Here is a 15,179-nt window from a genome sequence, read left to right as displayed (position 1 = left end):
TGATGGAAACAAGTGCGTGAGAAGGGTGAGGAGATGTCTTCAGTTTCAGGGTCATGAGGGCAGTCACAAAGGGGGGGGGTGTGAATGTCCTGGGGCAGAAGAGGGCTGGCCCCTTGGGGAACTGAGAGAGACAAGAGGGACCCAGTGCTTAGCCGAGGCTGATGGAGCAAGGAGCAGGGCCACATGGGAGCGCTGTGCCTCCTGAGAGTCTGGATGTTATTCCACTTAAATGGGAAGCCCTGGGAAGGGGTGGGCATCTTTAAAAGGCCCCTCTGGTTGGTGGGGTTGAGGTACCAAGAAGAAGGAGGCTGTAAGGATGGTGCCAATGCCAAGTGATGGTGACTGGTGATATGGTGCCAGCAGGGCTCAAGAGAGGTGGTGGCTTGGTGTGTTTTAGAATCTCTTAGATGGGCTAGATGTGTCCTGTCCCACCAGTGATGGGATCAGTCTCTGGAATGCTGCCATTCCCACTCTGAACACCCCTCTGGGGAAGTGGAAGGTGGAAGGTTTGGGGTCCCACAGCGCTGCTTCCATCCTGAACTGCTCCCCACTAGCTAGGTGACCTGAGACATGCCACGCACCCTCCCGGAGACCTCAGGGGACACTCGGTGAATGTCAGAGCTCTTTCTGCCAAAATAGTTTGCACTTTGTTAGGCTTGAAGTCAAACTGCCTGGGTCATGCCTGGGTTCAGCAGGACGTGACCCTGGGCGTGGTAACCTTTCTGAGCCTCAGTTTCCTCATCTGTAAAATGTGCTGGTGAGGTTGCAGCAGGGGTTAAATGAAAGCTGATGGTGGAATTCCCAGTGCGTGATGAGCCCTAAGTGAGTGATGGTTACTCTTTGCAGCTCCTCCTTCATCTCCTGAGCTGCACCTCACACCAGGCCCCGGACTCCACTCTCAGGACCCCAGGTCCTCAGAATGATAATCGCAGTCTGAGCTTTCTTGGAGAGAGCTTGGAAGTGAGTGTGAGGAAAGGCAGCAAAAGCTGAAGGACCAGACAGAAACACAGCGCTTACTCCAGCTGTTTTCAAGTTAAAGTTTATTGCCTTGTCTGACTTGGTAGCTATACACGTGTATCCAATGGCATCAAGAGTCCATGGTGAAAAGTCAGTCTCCCCTGCCACTGCTGTCCTCCCACCATCCCGTTCCCCTACTCGGAAGTAACTTGATAACCACATTCTTCTCTCCACACCCAGAGATGTTCCATGTTTATACAAACAAAAGTCTACCGATTTTTTTAGCACAAATGGCTGCCAGTTAAAAGACATGCCTTTTTAAAAATGTAACAATATGCCTGGGAGATTATTCCGTATCAGAAATACAGAACTACTTTAATCTTTTTCACAGCTGCATAGTATCCCATTTAGATAAGCCTCCCATCCCTTCTTTTTTTCTTCCGCCCCCCACCCCGGTACGCGGGCCTCTAACTGTTGTGGCCTCTCCCGTTGCGGAGCACAGGCTCCGGACGCGCAGGCTCAGCGGCCATGGCTCACGGGCCCAGGCGCTCCGCAGCATGTGGGATCTTCCCGGACCAGGGCACGAACCCGTGTCCCCTGCATCGGCAGGCGGACTCCCAACCACTGCGCCACCAGGGAAACCCCATCCCTTCTTTTAAGCAATTCCACTTGTACTGTTTCTAATGTCTTTATCATCTCAATTAGTTCTACAATGAGTATTCTTATACACCTGTCGTCTTATATATTTGTTAATATATCTATGGAATACGTTTCTAGGAGGATCATTGTAGCAATTGGCACAAAAATTTTTAATATTAATTAGTATTGCCAAATTACTCTCTGTAGAGAATGTACCAATTTATCCTTTCAACCAATGTGTGAGGTGACTGTCCTCATTTCCCTTGATATGTCATCAGATTTTTTTCACTCTTTCTAATCTGATATGATTATAGTTTTAATTTTCATTTCTTTTATTGTGAAGATTTCCTTTTGTTTTGCAACCTAAAGGGCTGTATTTTATGTGTACTCTCTATTCATATCTTTTGACCATTTTTCTATTTGATTGTTGATGTTTTTAGAGTTGATTTGTAGGAGCACTTTTATATCAAGGTATCTAGCCTTTGTGACATGAGTCAGAAATATGTTTCCACTCTGGCTTTTGACTTTGTCGACAGTGCTTTCTGCCTTCCAGACATTTTTGTTTTTGTATGGTTGGATCAGACTTTATGTCATAGCTTCTAGATTATGAACTGTACTTGGGAAAGTTTGCCCCTCTCCATGGTTAGAAAGGAAATTTTCCTCTAGGATTTTTATGATTTTTTTGAGGCATGTAAATCTTTGATCCTCTTGGAATTTATCGTGGTTCATGAGGAGGTATGAATCCAGCTTGACTTTGTCCTGATAACCACCGGCCTGCCCACCACCCTCTATTAATAACAGCTCTCATCCCAGCAGTTCGAGGGGCTCAGGCATAGGGGCAAGGGCAGATCACAGCATAGATGGGGCTTTGGATTTGAGCCTCTGTCCTAAGAACAATGGGAAAGTGAGGAGTGGCGGGACGGGAGTGCCATGATCAGATTTGCATCTAGCCTCCGAATGGAGACTGGAGAGCATTGGGCCAGCATATTGGAAGCCATCTCTGATCCCAGGTACATCCCTTTCACTGCTAGTGGGTTTCAGCTCCTGGGTCTCCAGTCCTCTCTCCAACACCACTTCTGGGTGAACTCCTAGAGATCTTGATATCCGCATAGAAGCCCCTCATACCCTTGGCCTCTCACACCTCACTCGTGATTGACGGCCTCAGTTCCTACTTCACTGGCACAGTTGGAGCAGTTGGAAGAAAACTTCCACAAACCCCACCTGCACAGCCACACACCTGCATGCACTGCCTCCCTGCTTATTGCCACAGATGGACTATCTAGGCTCCTGAGCACAGCCAGTGCCACCTCTTATGCCAGGGCCAGTCCTTCTTGCCTCCTCAGGGGCATCACTCCAGGAATCCCCCTTTCTCCAACATATCGAGTCTTCCCCTTCCAGCTGATTGTGCAAACATGCTGCTGTGCCTCTCATCCTGAAGAAATCCCTTCTCTGGACTCCACGCCACCAAAGCAACTACTCCATCTTTGCTCCCCTTTGCAGCAGAACTCCTAGAAAGCTCTCACTGTCCACATTCCTCCCCTCCCCTTCCCATCAGATGTCCACTCCTGTCACCCTTCCTGTCTGTGGCCTCTGCATTGCTAGGCCCAGCCATCAGGTCTCAGTCCTCACCTCACATGACTGTCAGCACTGATCAGCATGGGGATTTTGCCATCCCCCTTGATGCACTCCCTCCACTCAGCTTCCAGGACTTCCTTCTCTTTTGCACCCCCTTGTAACTGTTGGAGTGCCCCCGAGGGCCAGGGGTGCACAGCTGAGCTCCTGATGCTTCCAGCCAAACCTGCCAACCTACAGTCTCCCCACCTCTGTTGATGGCAACAGCATCCTTTCAGTCACTCAAGCCAAAATCTTCCTTGACTCATGTCTCTTCGACTCCACAGCCTAGAGAAATCCTCTTGGCTCTACCTGCAGAATCAATCCAGAATTCAGCCACTTCCACCCCCTACACCGCTTCCACTGGCTGCAAGCCACCATCACCTCTCCCCTACATCACTGCAATAGCTGCCCCACATGGTATGACCCTTTTAAAACATAAACCAGGTCATATTATCTCTGCTCAAAACCCTGCAAGGGCTCCCATCTCAGAAAGAAGATAAAGTCCTACAAACCACCTACAAGGCCCCCCCAATCTGCCTCCCAGCACTAATAGTGCCCCTTACCCTGCTCTGCTGCCTGTCTCTTTCCATGACACTATCGCCTTCCAGGTGATGTACTGTTTATTATGTTTATTGTATCTCAGCTGTCCTCTCGCTAGAAGAGGACAGGGATGCTTAGGACAGGGATGTTTGTCACGTTCACTGCTGTATCCCACTTTCCCCAGAACAGCATTTAGAACAGTAGGCACTCAGTGAATGTCTGTGGGACAAGTGAAGAGGGTGATGAGTGAAGAAGCTATTGCAAGTCAGGAGATGCTGGTAACATGGATGAGGTTGTGGTATTGGGGAGAGACCCAAGGGGATGGGCTTCAGAGCAACAAACAGTGGATGTGCCAATAGAGCATGTCGAGAAGGACTCCTCATTTTCCCATTCACCAGCTGGGCAGGAGGGGATGCCATCCACAGAGACCAGGAGCTGGAGAGGAGCACATTTGTGGGCAGAAGATTGTGAGTGTGACTGTGCATCCCTGTTTGAGGAATCATGGGATTATTCAAGGGGAAATCAAGCAGGCAGCTCCAAAAGGGAGCCTGGGCCTCAAGGCATGGTCAGGACTGGAGATCTACATTTGGGACACTTCCACCTATTGTAGCCATGAGCAAGGAAGAGCTCCTTGGGAAAGATGGATAGAAGAGACTGACGAGCATGAAAGAGCTCCTTGGGAAAGATGGAGAGAGGAGACTGATGAGCATGGAAGAGCTCCTTGGGAAAGATGGAGAGAGGAGACTGATGAGCAAGGAAGAGCTCCTTAGGAAAGATGGAGAGAGGAGACTGACGAGCAGGGAACTGAAAAGAAGAAAGCTTAGACTTGCTCCTGAGGAACCTTGGCATGTGAGGCTGGGAGAGGAGACTGAGTCAGCTGAATAGCCAGGGAGGTGGGAGGACGTGTCTGTCATCTTGGAAGCCAAAGGAGGAGAGCACTTCTAGAAGGAGGGAGAAGATGAGTCCAAGGAGGAGAAGAAATCCTGTCAGGCTTATTGATTGGAGGAGGTCGTTGGAGACATGGTGAGTGCCATTTTGGTAGAAGGATAGGAATGGAATCCAAACCGTAGGGTCATGAGGTGAGTGGAAGGTGAGTGAGAGGAGACCCCCTCCTTCCAGCAGCGCAGCTGTGAGGGAGAGAGGAGCTGGGGCCGGAACAGAGGAGGGTGTGGAACAAAGGATGGTTTCTCATGTTCAGAGCTGTGGGAAAGGATATGCTTGAAGGGCAGGCTTGACCAGGGGAGCTTGGGGGCGGCAGGGTCCCAAAAGGAGGAGGCGGGTCATCTCCTCTGAGTTGTCAATGAAAATAATCAATAAACAATCTATAAAAGGCATAGAAAAGAGTTTTACTTGAGCCAAACTGAGGAATATAGCCCAGAAGCCAGCCTCACAGATAACTGAGAAACTGCTCTAGAGAAGCATGGTTTTCAGCACAGTTTTATGTCTTGTCAGAACAAAGAACCACAAACAAGTCAGGGATACATTCCTTCAAGGTTTCAAAACAACAGATCAGCAAGTACACAGTGAGTCAGTATGGCTTTGGCACCTGGGAAGGGAATCTTATCATGAAAGGAGTACCAGCATTGGTGTCCCAGGAAGGGAGGCATTTAATCTTTATTTTTAACATGGACATTCTTTACTTCTGGTCAATGTGCCCTTTTCTTTAATAATTAAAGCAGGTGTACAGTGTATGTTTGATAGGCCACAAACAGGATGTTTTAGTTAGCAGAAAATCCAAGTTAACTCATGTATAAGCCAGAATGACTTCCCCATACCTCAATATGTGAACATTTCTTCTATCAGAGTTAACCTGAGGGGCACGGAGCAGAGGCCAGGCACAGGTGCAGGTACAGGCAGGTGTGGGCGTGTGGCATCAGAAAGGCAATGGCAAGTCCATCTGGTGGCTTTTATCTTTTTTGTAAAACAGAGAGAAGGCTGAAAGAGAGATGCCAGCTGTACGGATGTCCACGTGGCCAACAACCTGCCCGGCCCCTAGTCTAGGCTTAGGGAACACACAGCCCACTCCCCCGCCACGTTACGTTCTCAGGCATTAGCACCATCATGCATTAGTTTCTCAAGCGAAAAATCATTATCTCATCTCTCTCCTTCCTCTATGCCCGATGCACCTCTCCACTCATCCTCCACCATTAAATCCACGAGCAAGTAAGTCCTGTCTGTCCTCACTGATAAGTACCATCTGACTCACTTCTCTTCTTCTCCACTGCCAGCCCCCAAGTCCAGGCCATTGTCACCTACAGGGGGACAACTGCAACCCATCCTCATGCCCACTCACACTCCCTCAAATCAGTCCTCTGTGCAAAACTCTTCAGTGGCCGCCACTGTCCTTCAAATCATGCTCCGCTGGACAGTGACGTGGAAACGAGATGCTGTGGTCTGGCTGGCTTGCCTTCTCCCCAGGCTCTCCTCTGCTGCAGCCCGCTCAGTTTCGCCTGGACCCTAGATGCCCAGTGACCTTGGTGTGTTCAGAGCTTTTCCCTCCTAGCCACGCGCTTCCCTCCCTGTTCCTCTCCCCGATAACTATTCCTCACCCTCTGAACTCAGCCTAGCCTCCCGACCTGAGTCGGCCCAGTCTGGCTCTGGCCCCTCATTACGTGCTGGGAGCTTCCTGTGCTTCCTCCTTGTGTCGTTGTTTTCTTAAGTATTGATCCATCCAAGGAAAATTCTGTGAGTCAGAGATCTTGCCTTTCACCATTGGTCCCATTAACCTGCACCCAGTGGCGATCCGTAAATATGTGTGGGCTGGCTGACTGCCGAGGGCCGCCTCCCTGTGCCGGCCTCACTCTCCAGACTGAGGTCTGGGGCCTGCCAGGAGAGAGCAGAGGAGTCACTTGTTTGGCAGCAACATGGCTTTAGTGGAAAATGTGTAGGATTTGAGAGTCAGGAGATTTCCTTCAGGGATAAATTCCACCCCTAACCAACTATGTTGCCTTCGACCAGTCATTTCTTTCTCTCTGAGCCTCTGTGTGGTCATCTGTCACATGGGTATGTTCATCATACCTCAAAGATTGTTGAGAAGGTCAAATGCTGTCATAGATGTGCAATATGGTTTGCACACTGTAAGGTGAGGAACACCTGAGTGTTCTCCATGGGGCAAGTCTCAGCTTGCTGCACCAGCCTTCCCTGCAGCAGCCACCTGTGCTTCCAGACTCGCCCCCTTCAAATCCCCCATGCGCAGCCAGGCTCGGCACCGCTAACCCTGGAGCTGGGCTATGGGCCCCCGACCCCCCTACATGTCAGCTTCAGCCACACACTCACACATCCAGTGCACCTAGGAGTATTCTCACCTCCGCCCAGAATGTTTTCTTTCTCAAGTCTCTCCCTTTCCACGGAAATGAACCAACCCCTAGTGAGTTCCAAAATTTGTTCTTCAAGCAGGAACAGGTCTGATTCCTACACTGCCTGCCAAAACCCATCACGGATGGGCCCCAAGCAAGAAGCAGCAGCAGCCTCATGTAATGCATGCAGGAACCAAAACTTGCTGGATTGTCGTTACCAGGCACACGCCCACCCAGCCACTCCAAGGACAGAGGCACTCCCTCTGCCCTGCCACTTGGCTTTGGGGCCAATGACAGCATCAAAGCCTTGCTAGGAGGGGTGGCCAGGAGCTGTGTGAGAGAGTGGCCGGCCTGGGCGAGGGGACCCTCTCTCCCTTTGATGCTGACTGTGGCTTCTCTGCTTGTGTTTTGCAGGTCCTCCCGTAAGTGTCCTGGATTATGCTCTCTGCTCCTGAAAGATAAGACATTTTGTTTTCTCTCTGTGTAGCACTTTCATGAAAATAATATTTGATTAGAGTGGTCTGTCCTTAAAGTTAAATTCAGTCCCAGACAGGGCCATATTTTTTTGTGATTTGTAGATGAATGCAAGCACAGGATTCCATGGGCTTGACTTGCCCAGTGAAGCATCCTGTGACTGTTTTCCCTGCAAGAGAGCTGACATGAGCCTGGCTGCTCCTCACCAAATCTCTGGCTCAGCTTGATGCACAGCAATGCAAGCACCATGCCCATATTTCCTAAATGTTCAGCAGCAGTTGATCTGTGTAAACATTTTCGTCTCACATGCTTTGGCAGAAAGAGCTCTGGAGTCAGGCAGTTATGCCAGGAATATGTTGCGCCTGACCACTAGATCCTGGGGTCCGTTTTCCTTCTTTGCCAAAATATTTGACTCTCTGGGTTGGGCAACAGAGACCTTGAGAGAACAGCTGGCCAGTGAGGGTGCTGAGTTTGAGAAGCGTGTGATTGGTGCCCAATCCACAGCAGCCCCGGAAATCCCATTCCTTCTCCAAGACACGTGACAAGTCTGCCTTTGATTCATCTTGGCAGTTTTAAAGAGCCTGATAAATCCAGATGAATGAATTCAAAAAGGGCATTGACAGTCCTCTTGAGCCAAAATTAACTTTCTAAAGGAATTCCTTTCAGATGAGCAGCTTCGTTTTACTTCCACTTACCATGATTCATTTCCCGATCAGCACCCTTCAGAATCTGGACCTCTTGATGCATGTAGCAGCACCACATTGAGCCAGAAAGTGAGAATGTCTAGATTTATGGGCTACGAGCAGTTTTTCACAGTTGAGTCCTTCCTGACTGTCACATGGAGGCTAGCCTGCGTGAACTTGCCAAAGTGTGTAATGCAGAGGGCTATGGAGAAAATTTGGTTTTTTGTGTTTTTTTTCTTTAAACTTGGCTTTTAAACGACTAAGTGGATTAAACAAATGCAGAATTCTCAAGCTGCAACCTGAGATGGATGCCAATGTATGGGACACTGGCGGGACAGCCACTGCTCCGAGCACATGGGGTCAGAGAAGCATCCAGTAGCAGTAAACGTGCCCCCATATCTCTGGTTTCCAAGGCTGTCTTCCTCAGGTCACCCCATCCCAGTGGCAACAGACGGGAAACCCATATCCTGCTCACTAGGCCCCAGATCAGGCCCCATTTAAGGAGCATTTTCCATGGTAACTGTGATGCCACCCTCCAGAAGCCCACAATCCCACAAGGTCCTTGCCATGTGCCTTGGCTGACGTGGGGAGGACACATGTGGTATGTGCCCTGGGGGCCCCTCCAGCCTGGCCCTATGAGGTGAGGAATGGGTGCGCCATCCCCCAAACCCACTGGAGCCTTGCATCCCCCCGCTTGAAGGAGTCAGTTACTAGCCAGCAGCCTCTGCTGCAAACCCTGCAGATACTGGGGGGATCTGGGGCCCTGACTGAGTTCTAAGTGTTGCCATATGGTTTTCTGCCGAAAGTCTAATTATTAATGACGTATTAATTACCACAGGGGCAATCAGGACGAGATGGCTACCCGGTAATTTGCCATATATTTTTTTGCTCTCTTTGCCCTTTACTCTCAAGCCAGTATTCTTCCTCTGTGCCTTTATTTACCTGTCTGCACTCCTCTCCTCCTCCTCCTCTGCTCCTCAGTGGCTGTGGTCTCTCTGTGGAGGGAGTAGCGTTAGCTCTGTGAAGATGCAGGATGTGCAGATCTGCAGGGCCCTGGCCTGGAGGGAACTGTCTGCAGCTCTAGCTGCCTTGCAGACAAATCAAATAGCCTCCAAGAAAGAGTCTCATTGGCGTGCTGAGTCCACCCAACACTGCTCTTCCTGGCCAGTGTGTCAGCCCTGAGCCCAGGGTCCAGCCCTTGGCTGTGGAGTGAGTGCCCTCCTGTGGGCGTGGCTGCCAGACTCTTTCCAGTGGACAGAAGACTCCCTGTCCCAGCCCACCATGTCCTGTCACCACTCGAGAACGAGAGACTGGTTAGTTCCAGTTTGGCCTTTTTGGTGTCGTTACTTCTCAGATCTTTTACAATTAAACCTAAAAGTTAGCTTATACTTGGAATGGATTTCCCAGCCTGGGCTGAGTGAGCACCACGTCAGAAGCAAGGTGAAATATGGCTGTGCCACTGTCCAGTCCTGCACGGAGATTAAGGCCCATGATAGCAGCATGCAGAAATCCTGATAAAGAAAGAGCAGAGGGTAAGCCTGGTGAAGGAGAGCATGGCAGGACCATCCTGTTGGGAGATTTGTTCTGTGCCACAGGCCAGGAGGATTCAGGGAGGGAAATGTTGATGGATTCAGAGGACGCTCTAGTGACCAGCTCTGTCCAGAGTCAGGATTGGCTGGCAGTGGAGGGCGGGGTCAGGGGGTGGGTGTCCCCAGTCTTGCAGGAGCCACCTTCCCAGAAGGCTGTGGAGGGCCGTCCAGCCCTGAGCATCAGGGAGACCTGGGCATGGATTCCAACCCTGCTGCCTCCTAGCTGGGTGACCTTGGGGAAGGCTCTGGCGTTCTCTGTGCTTTAGTTTCCTGTTCTGTGAAATGGGGTCATGCAAGGCCTCCCTAACAGCACTGGAGTTGGGATTAATTAAGACTGAGGAGGTGATGGCTACACAAAATGGGTCACAAACCCAGCCTACAATTCTTGGTGGAAACTTTGGGGGGCATTTACCTCATGTCTCGAGTGGTCTGTGCTCCACCCACCCAGGCAGCCAGGGCAGCTCCCCCAGCAGCAAGCAGCCCAGCCCCTCAGACCAGAAACATCCTGCTCTGTGTGGGGTAAGAACGAAATGCGAAGCCGGCCATGATCCACCTTCACCCCACAGGAGCACACAGGGGATCAGAGCACCGCCACCTCCCAGCAGCCTTTCCTGATTGGCCCAAACTCCTAGACATGGCAGCTAGAGTCTTGGGGAACCACAGGCTTTTGCTGGAACATTTCAGCCTCGTGTCCTGGGCCTGCTCGCTTCACTAGCTCAGGAGCATTGGAAACTTCCTGACAGAACCACTCCTGGGATTACCTAGTTACCTTTTATACTCCAGGGTTACTCTTGATTGTAGGTGCCCGTGTCCAAAGGGGAGTGGGTGGGTGAGTGGATTTCTTCCCTCTTGTGCATTGTTGTCTCCTCTGAGCACACATGACCCAGGCTGTGAGCATCGGAGAGGCTGCTGGCTGATTGTGGGAATCATTTTCCTTGGGCAAAGGTCAGGGGACTCCAGACCAGCTGCCAGGGGTCCAGTCTACCTCCCACAGAGCTTCTTCCCCTCTGCCACCATCCCTGCCCTTCCTCCCAGGACGGAGCAGGCTGGGGGGTGGCCAGCAGGCTCTGTGGGTGATGAGTAGGAGTCCTCCTTCAGAGTTAGGCAGCTGGGAATTGAATCCCCTCACAAGCTGTGAAGCTGGCGGCAAGACCCTCAGCAGCCCGAAAATCTGTTTCCTTCCATGTGAAGAAGAGAGCTGGGATTTAGGTAAAGTGAGGTCACAGCAAATGGTGGTCAGGTGACTAAGACCATTACAGGGCTGTCAGGGAATTAAGCCTGGTGTTTAGTGTATGAGGTTTTTGGCACTGAGCCTGGGTCAGAGACAGGGCTCTGTGAATTTGGGGTGGGGAGGCCAAGGGAGGGATGTGCATGCAGTGTGTCCACCTGGTATGAAGTTGGGAGCTTTCTGGGAAGGGAGCAGGTTAGGGCCCAGCAAGCCTTCCCCACTGCCCGTTTGCAGACAGCACTGGCAGCCCACGCCCTTGGCCCCTTAAGCTTCTCATCACTTGGCAGCCCTGAGAAGACTGGGCCCGGTGAGGGGTGAGGAGAAGCTGGTATCATACCCACAATTACCCCAGGGCTGGGTTGCCCCTTTTCCTGAGGTCGCCCACCCCAGTTTGCATGCAACTCCACTTCCACACAGATCTGGGCATCTTCCCTGACTGGGCTGGCCTTGCCTGCTGCTGAGTTCAAGGTGTTTGTGCCTCCAGTGCCAGGAGCCAGCCGACTCACCCAGCTGTGTGCCTCCAAGCACCCTTGTTCCATCAGGCCGCACAGGCTGTCCCTTCGGTGGAGGGATACAGGGTGGAAGTGACACTCTGCCTGGCTTTCCCCAAAGGAGGGAAGCAAGCCCATGTGGGCAGGCAGAGGTTGGGAGGGAATTCTGTAGGCTCAGGGCACCCATGTGTTTTAAGCTGAAATTCAGCTCTCTCAGCCTGTAGAGGGCCTGGCTCCCAGCCCAAGCTCTGCTGACAGACGGGTCCATGCGCTTATCCCAGGGTTAGGGCAACCCCTGCAGCACAAGGGGCCTGGCCACCTGAGAGGCACCTCGTGTACTGAGTATTCACGGACTTTGAGTCTGTCTGACCCCAGTCCCATCCTGGCTCAGCTGTGCGGTCTTGGGTACTTGGCCTCTTAGAACCTGGGGAGATCACACCTACAGAGTTGGAGACTTAAAGGGGGGAACACACGCAGAGCCCAAGTGCAGCATGGCAGGTGGCAGCCCCTTGATAATACCTCTATCTTTCCTCACCCCACAAAACCTCGAGGGAAGGAAAGACAGGCTTAGGAAATCATTCTGATCCACCAACACACATTGGCAGCATTTGGAAAAGAAAATGGCTTTGAACAGTCAGTTTTAGAAAAAGTTTTTGAGGCTCCTTTCTTTTTCTTGAACTAAACTTCAAGACCAGCTTCAGGCAGTTTTCTGTTATGTTTTTCCTTTGTGCTAAAAACATGTCACTTCCTAAAGGGAAGTAAGAGCAAGAAAAGAGTCAAGCAGGATGCTTGTGGTAGAGACTGTGCCGGCCTCATATTCTGGATTAATCCAGTGTGGCCCCTCACCCCGTAAGGAGACCAGCTGAAACCAGGTCCATATATGGACCCGATAGGGGCTGTAGGGGGACAGGGCCATAGGAGCTAAGCATGTCTGTGGGGCAGGCTGTGGACTGAAAAGGGCCTCAGTCACCTTGTCCACAGCCTCCCTGTACAGAGGCCAGCCTGTCCTTTTCTGCTGCCAAGGGTTCATGAATAGCTCTCTGCTGATGACAAAAGAAGCATGTTTTTTATAAAACCTTCCCAAAATAGAGAAAAGCACAAAAAAAGAAAAAGCAATCATCCATAATCCTACCACCCACAGATAAGTCCCCTCAATATTTTGGCATTTGTTCTTCCCATACTTTTTGTGTACAAATTTGTTTTTATAGTTATTATTCTAAAAATGGGATTACAGTGGACATACGTTTTTGTGGCCTATTTTTTTCCACTTAACATAGCATGAGATTTTTCCACATCATTAAGAATTCTTATAGAAAGTAATAGCTGCATAGCATTTTTTTTTTTTGGCAGTATGTGGGCCTCTCACTGTTGTGGCCTCTCCCGTTGCGGAGCACAGGTTCCAGATGCACAGGCTCAGTGGACGTGGCTCACTGGCCCAGCCGCTCCGCGGCATGTGGGATCTTCCCGGACCGGGGCATGAACCCGTGTCCCCTGCATTGGCAGGTGGACTCTTAACCACTGCACCACCAGGGAAGCCTGCTGCATAGCATTTTATCACATATATAATTGATTTAACCAGTCTCCAAGTTATATTATTTATATTGACCATCTTTCACCCTTGTAGTCAACGTCATGGGAATTAATCTAGGCTTATTTCCATGATTATCTCCTTTGTTTGTTTCTTTTGTTTTTTGGTGTTTTTTTTGTGGTACACGGGCCTCTCACTGTTGTGGCCTCTCCCGTTGTGGAGCACAGGCTCCGGACGCACAGGCTCAGCAGCCACGGCTCACGGGCCCAGCCGCTCCGCGGCATGTGGAGTCTTCCCAGACCGGGGCACGAACCCGTGTCCCCTGCATCGGCAGGCGGACTCTCAACCACTGCGTCACCAGGGAAGCCAAATGATTATCTCCTTTGAATAAATGTCTAGAAGTTGAATTGCTGGCCCAAAGGGTTTGCACATGTTTAAGGCTTTTGATGTGTACTGCCAAATTGCCCCCCCAGAAGCTGTGCTAATTTACATTCACACCAACAGCACATGAATGCTGCATGTTGCCCCAAGCCCTGGCCAATCATGGGTGTTATACTTTTAAATCTATGACAACATAAGTTAAAAATTTATGGATATACGTATGTATCTTGTTTTAATTTAGGGTGTATTTTCGTTAGAAGCACAGTCTCAGAGATTAAACTAGTGTTGATAAATATTGTGTAATTCTAACTGCCATCTGGTGGTAGAACTTGGAATTGCAGGTATAGAATTTAAAGAGATCACCAGCATTTGAGAGCTTTCAGATTCCAATTGATCCAGGGACAGCAGATATCATGCAATCAGACACACACGGGAGAATTTTGAACTCAGAACATTGTCAGTCCAAGGTGGGACCTGCAGAGGAGCCCTGGGCCCAGCATTCTTACATTAGGGGGTAGTAATCAGCATTTATGTTGATAAAGTGATTTTGCCATCTCATAAATAGCAGGCTTGGCTCTGTTCAACAAATACAGAAGGTGTATTGTGTACTAGGGTAGCACAAAAAGAATCAGACCCAGTTGCAGCCTTTGGGGAGCTATGGGGGAGGGGGACCAACAGCCAATTTACCATGGGATAGAGAGGGAGGGACAACTTGGGGTCACTGTGACCTTCCTAGAGGTTTCTTCTCACAAACTCTTTTTTTGCACTCCAAAATGTGGCTTCTGTCTAGGATGAAAAGACCTGTCTGTCACGCAAGGCTCAGTATTGCCTACATCTTGACTTTGGCACAGAAAAGTCTCATCATCTCCTATTTACAACATCGAAATCCTCACATTTCCTCTTTTTTGGTATTTGGACTTTTTTGACTCAGCATTGAGCTTTAGTGACTTTCGCATTTGTTTTACACCTTCAGAATACAATTCAAACATTTTTGAAAAATGTGTATTTGGTAAATCTTCCAGGGCTTAAGGTTTGTGTATTTGAATGTATGAGGAGAGTATTAGGTTGTGAGGTACATAGAAATGATGAAACCCAGTGAGGGCCAGTGGTACAGAGGCCCTGGAATGGGGGAGCATGCCCACTTCAGAAACACTATCGGTCATTGTCTCTGTGCCAGGTGCTTTTCTGGGTCTTTGGACTAGCACCAAACAGGAGTGACAAGGCCCCTCCCTGTAGTGAGGAAGAGAGAAACAAACAAGTAATAAGCCAACAAGATAGCTTCAAGCAGTAAAATGTGCTAGAGAATGAAGCAGGGGACGTGATGAGAGGGCTGACTGGGTGGATGGGTGGGTATAATTTGGATTAAATAATCAGAAGTCTCTTGGGGAAGATGACATTTGAGGTGAGACTTAAATGATGAAAAGATGTAGCAATCTTTGAGGGGGCTTGAGAAATGCTTCTGGCAGAGGAAGAAGCAAGTGCACAGGTCATGAGGTAGGAACAAGCATCGTGTGTCCAGGGTACGTGCGAGGCCAATGTGGCTCGAGTGAGCGAGCGAGTGCCAGGAAATGGTAGAAGGGGAAGTCAGAGAGGTCTCCAAGGCTCTGTGGGATAGAATCTTATAGGCCACGGTGAGAGGCTGACCCAGGCAGGAGGCCAAGGAAACTTGGCTCTGTGTTTACAGAAACTACCTGTCCACAGAGACAGCTGCCTTGACAAGGGTGGGGAGTCTCTCTCCTCCCAAGGGAGCTAGAAAAAA

General features: G+C 50.1%; 1 protein-coding gene across 1 annotated transcript in view; it reads left to right on the top strand.

Annotated features, from left to right (window-relative positions):
• COL23A1 (collagen type XXIII alpha 1 chain) overlaps nucleotides 1-15,179 on the top strand; it is a gene marked incomplete at its 5' end in the record, with an annotated part of 360,721 nt that overhangs the window by 306,703 nt on the left and 38,839 nt on the right. The window contains 2 exons of the mRNA XM_079917474.1: nucleotides 7,461-7,468; nucleotides 9,042-9,068. Of these exons, the coding sequence (XP_079773600.1) occupies nucleotides 7,461-7,468; nucleotides 9,042-9,068 (35 nt within the window). The remainder of the gene's footprint in view (nucleotides 1-7,460; nucleotides 7,469-9,041; nucleotides 9,069-15,179) is intronic.

Source organism: Stenella coeruleoalba (genome assembly GCF_951394435.1).
Source record: "Stenella coeruleoalba genome assembly, chromosome: 3".
In the NCBI taxonomy this organism is placed as follows: Eukaryota; Metazoa; Chordata; class Mammalia; order Artiodactyla; family Delphinidae; genus Stenella; species Stenella coeruleoalba.
This window is presented reverse-complemented; position numbering and strand designations above follow the sequence as displayed.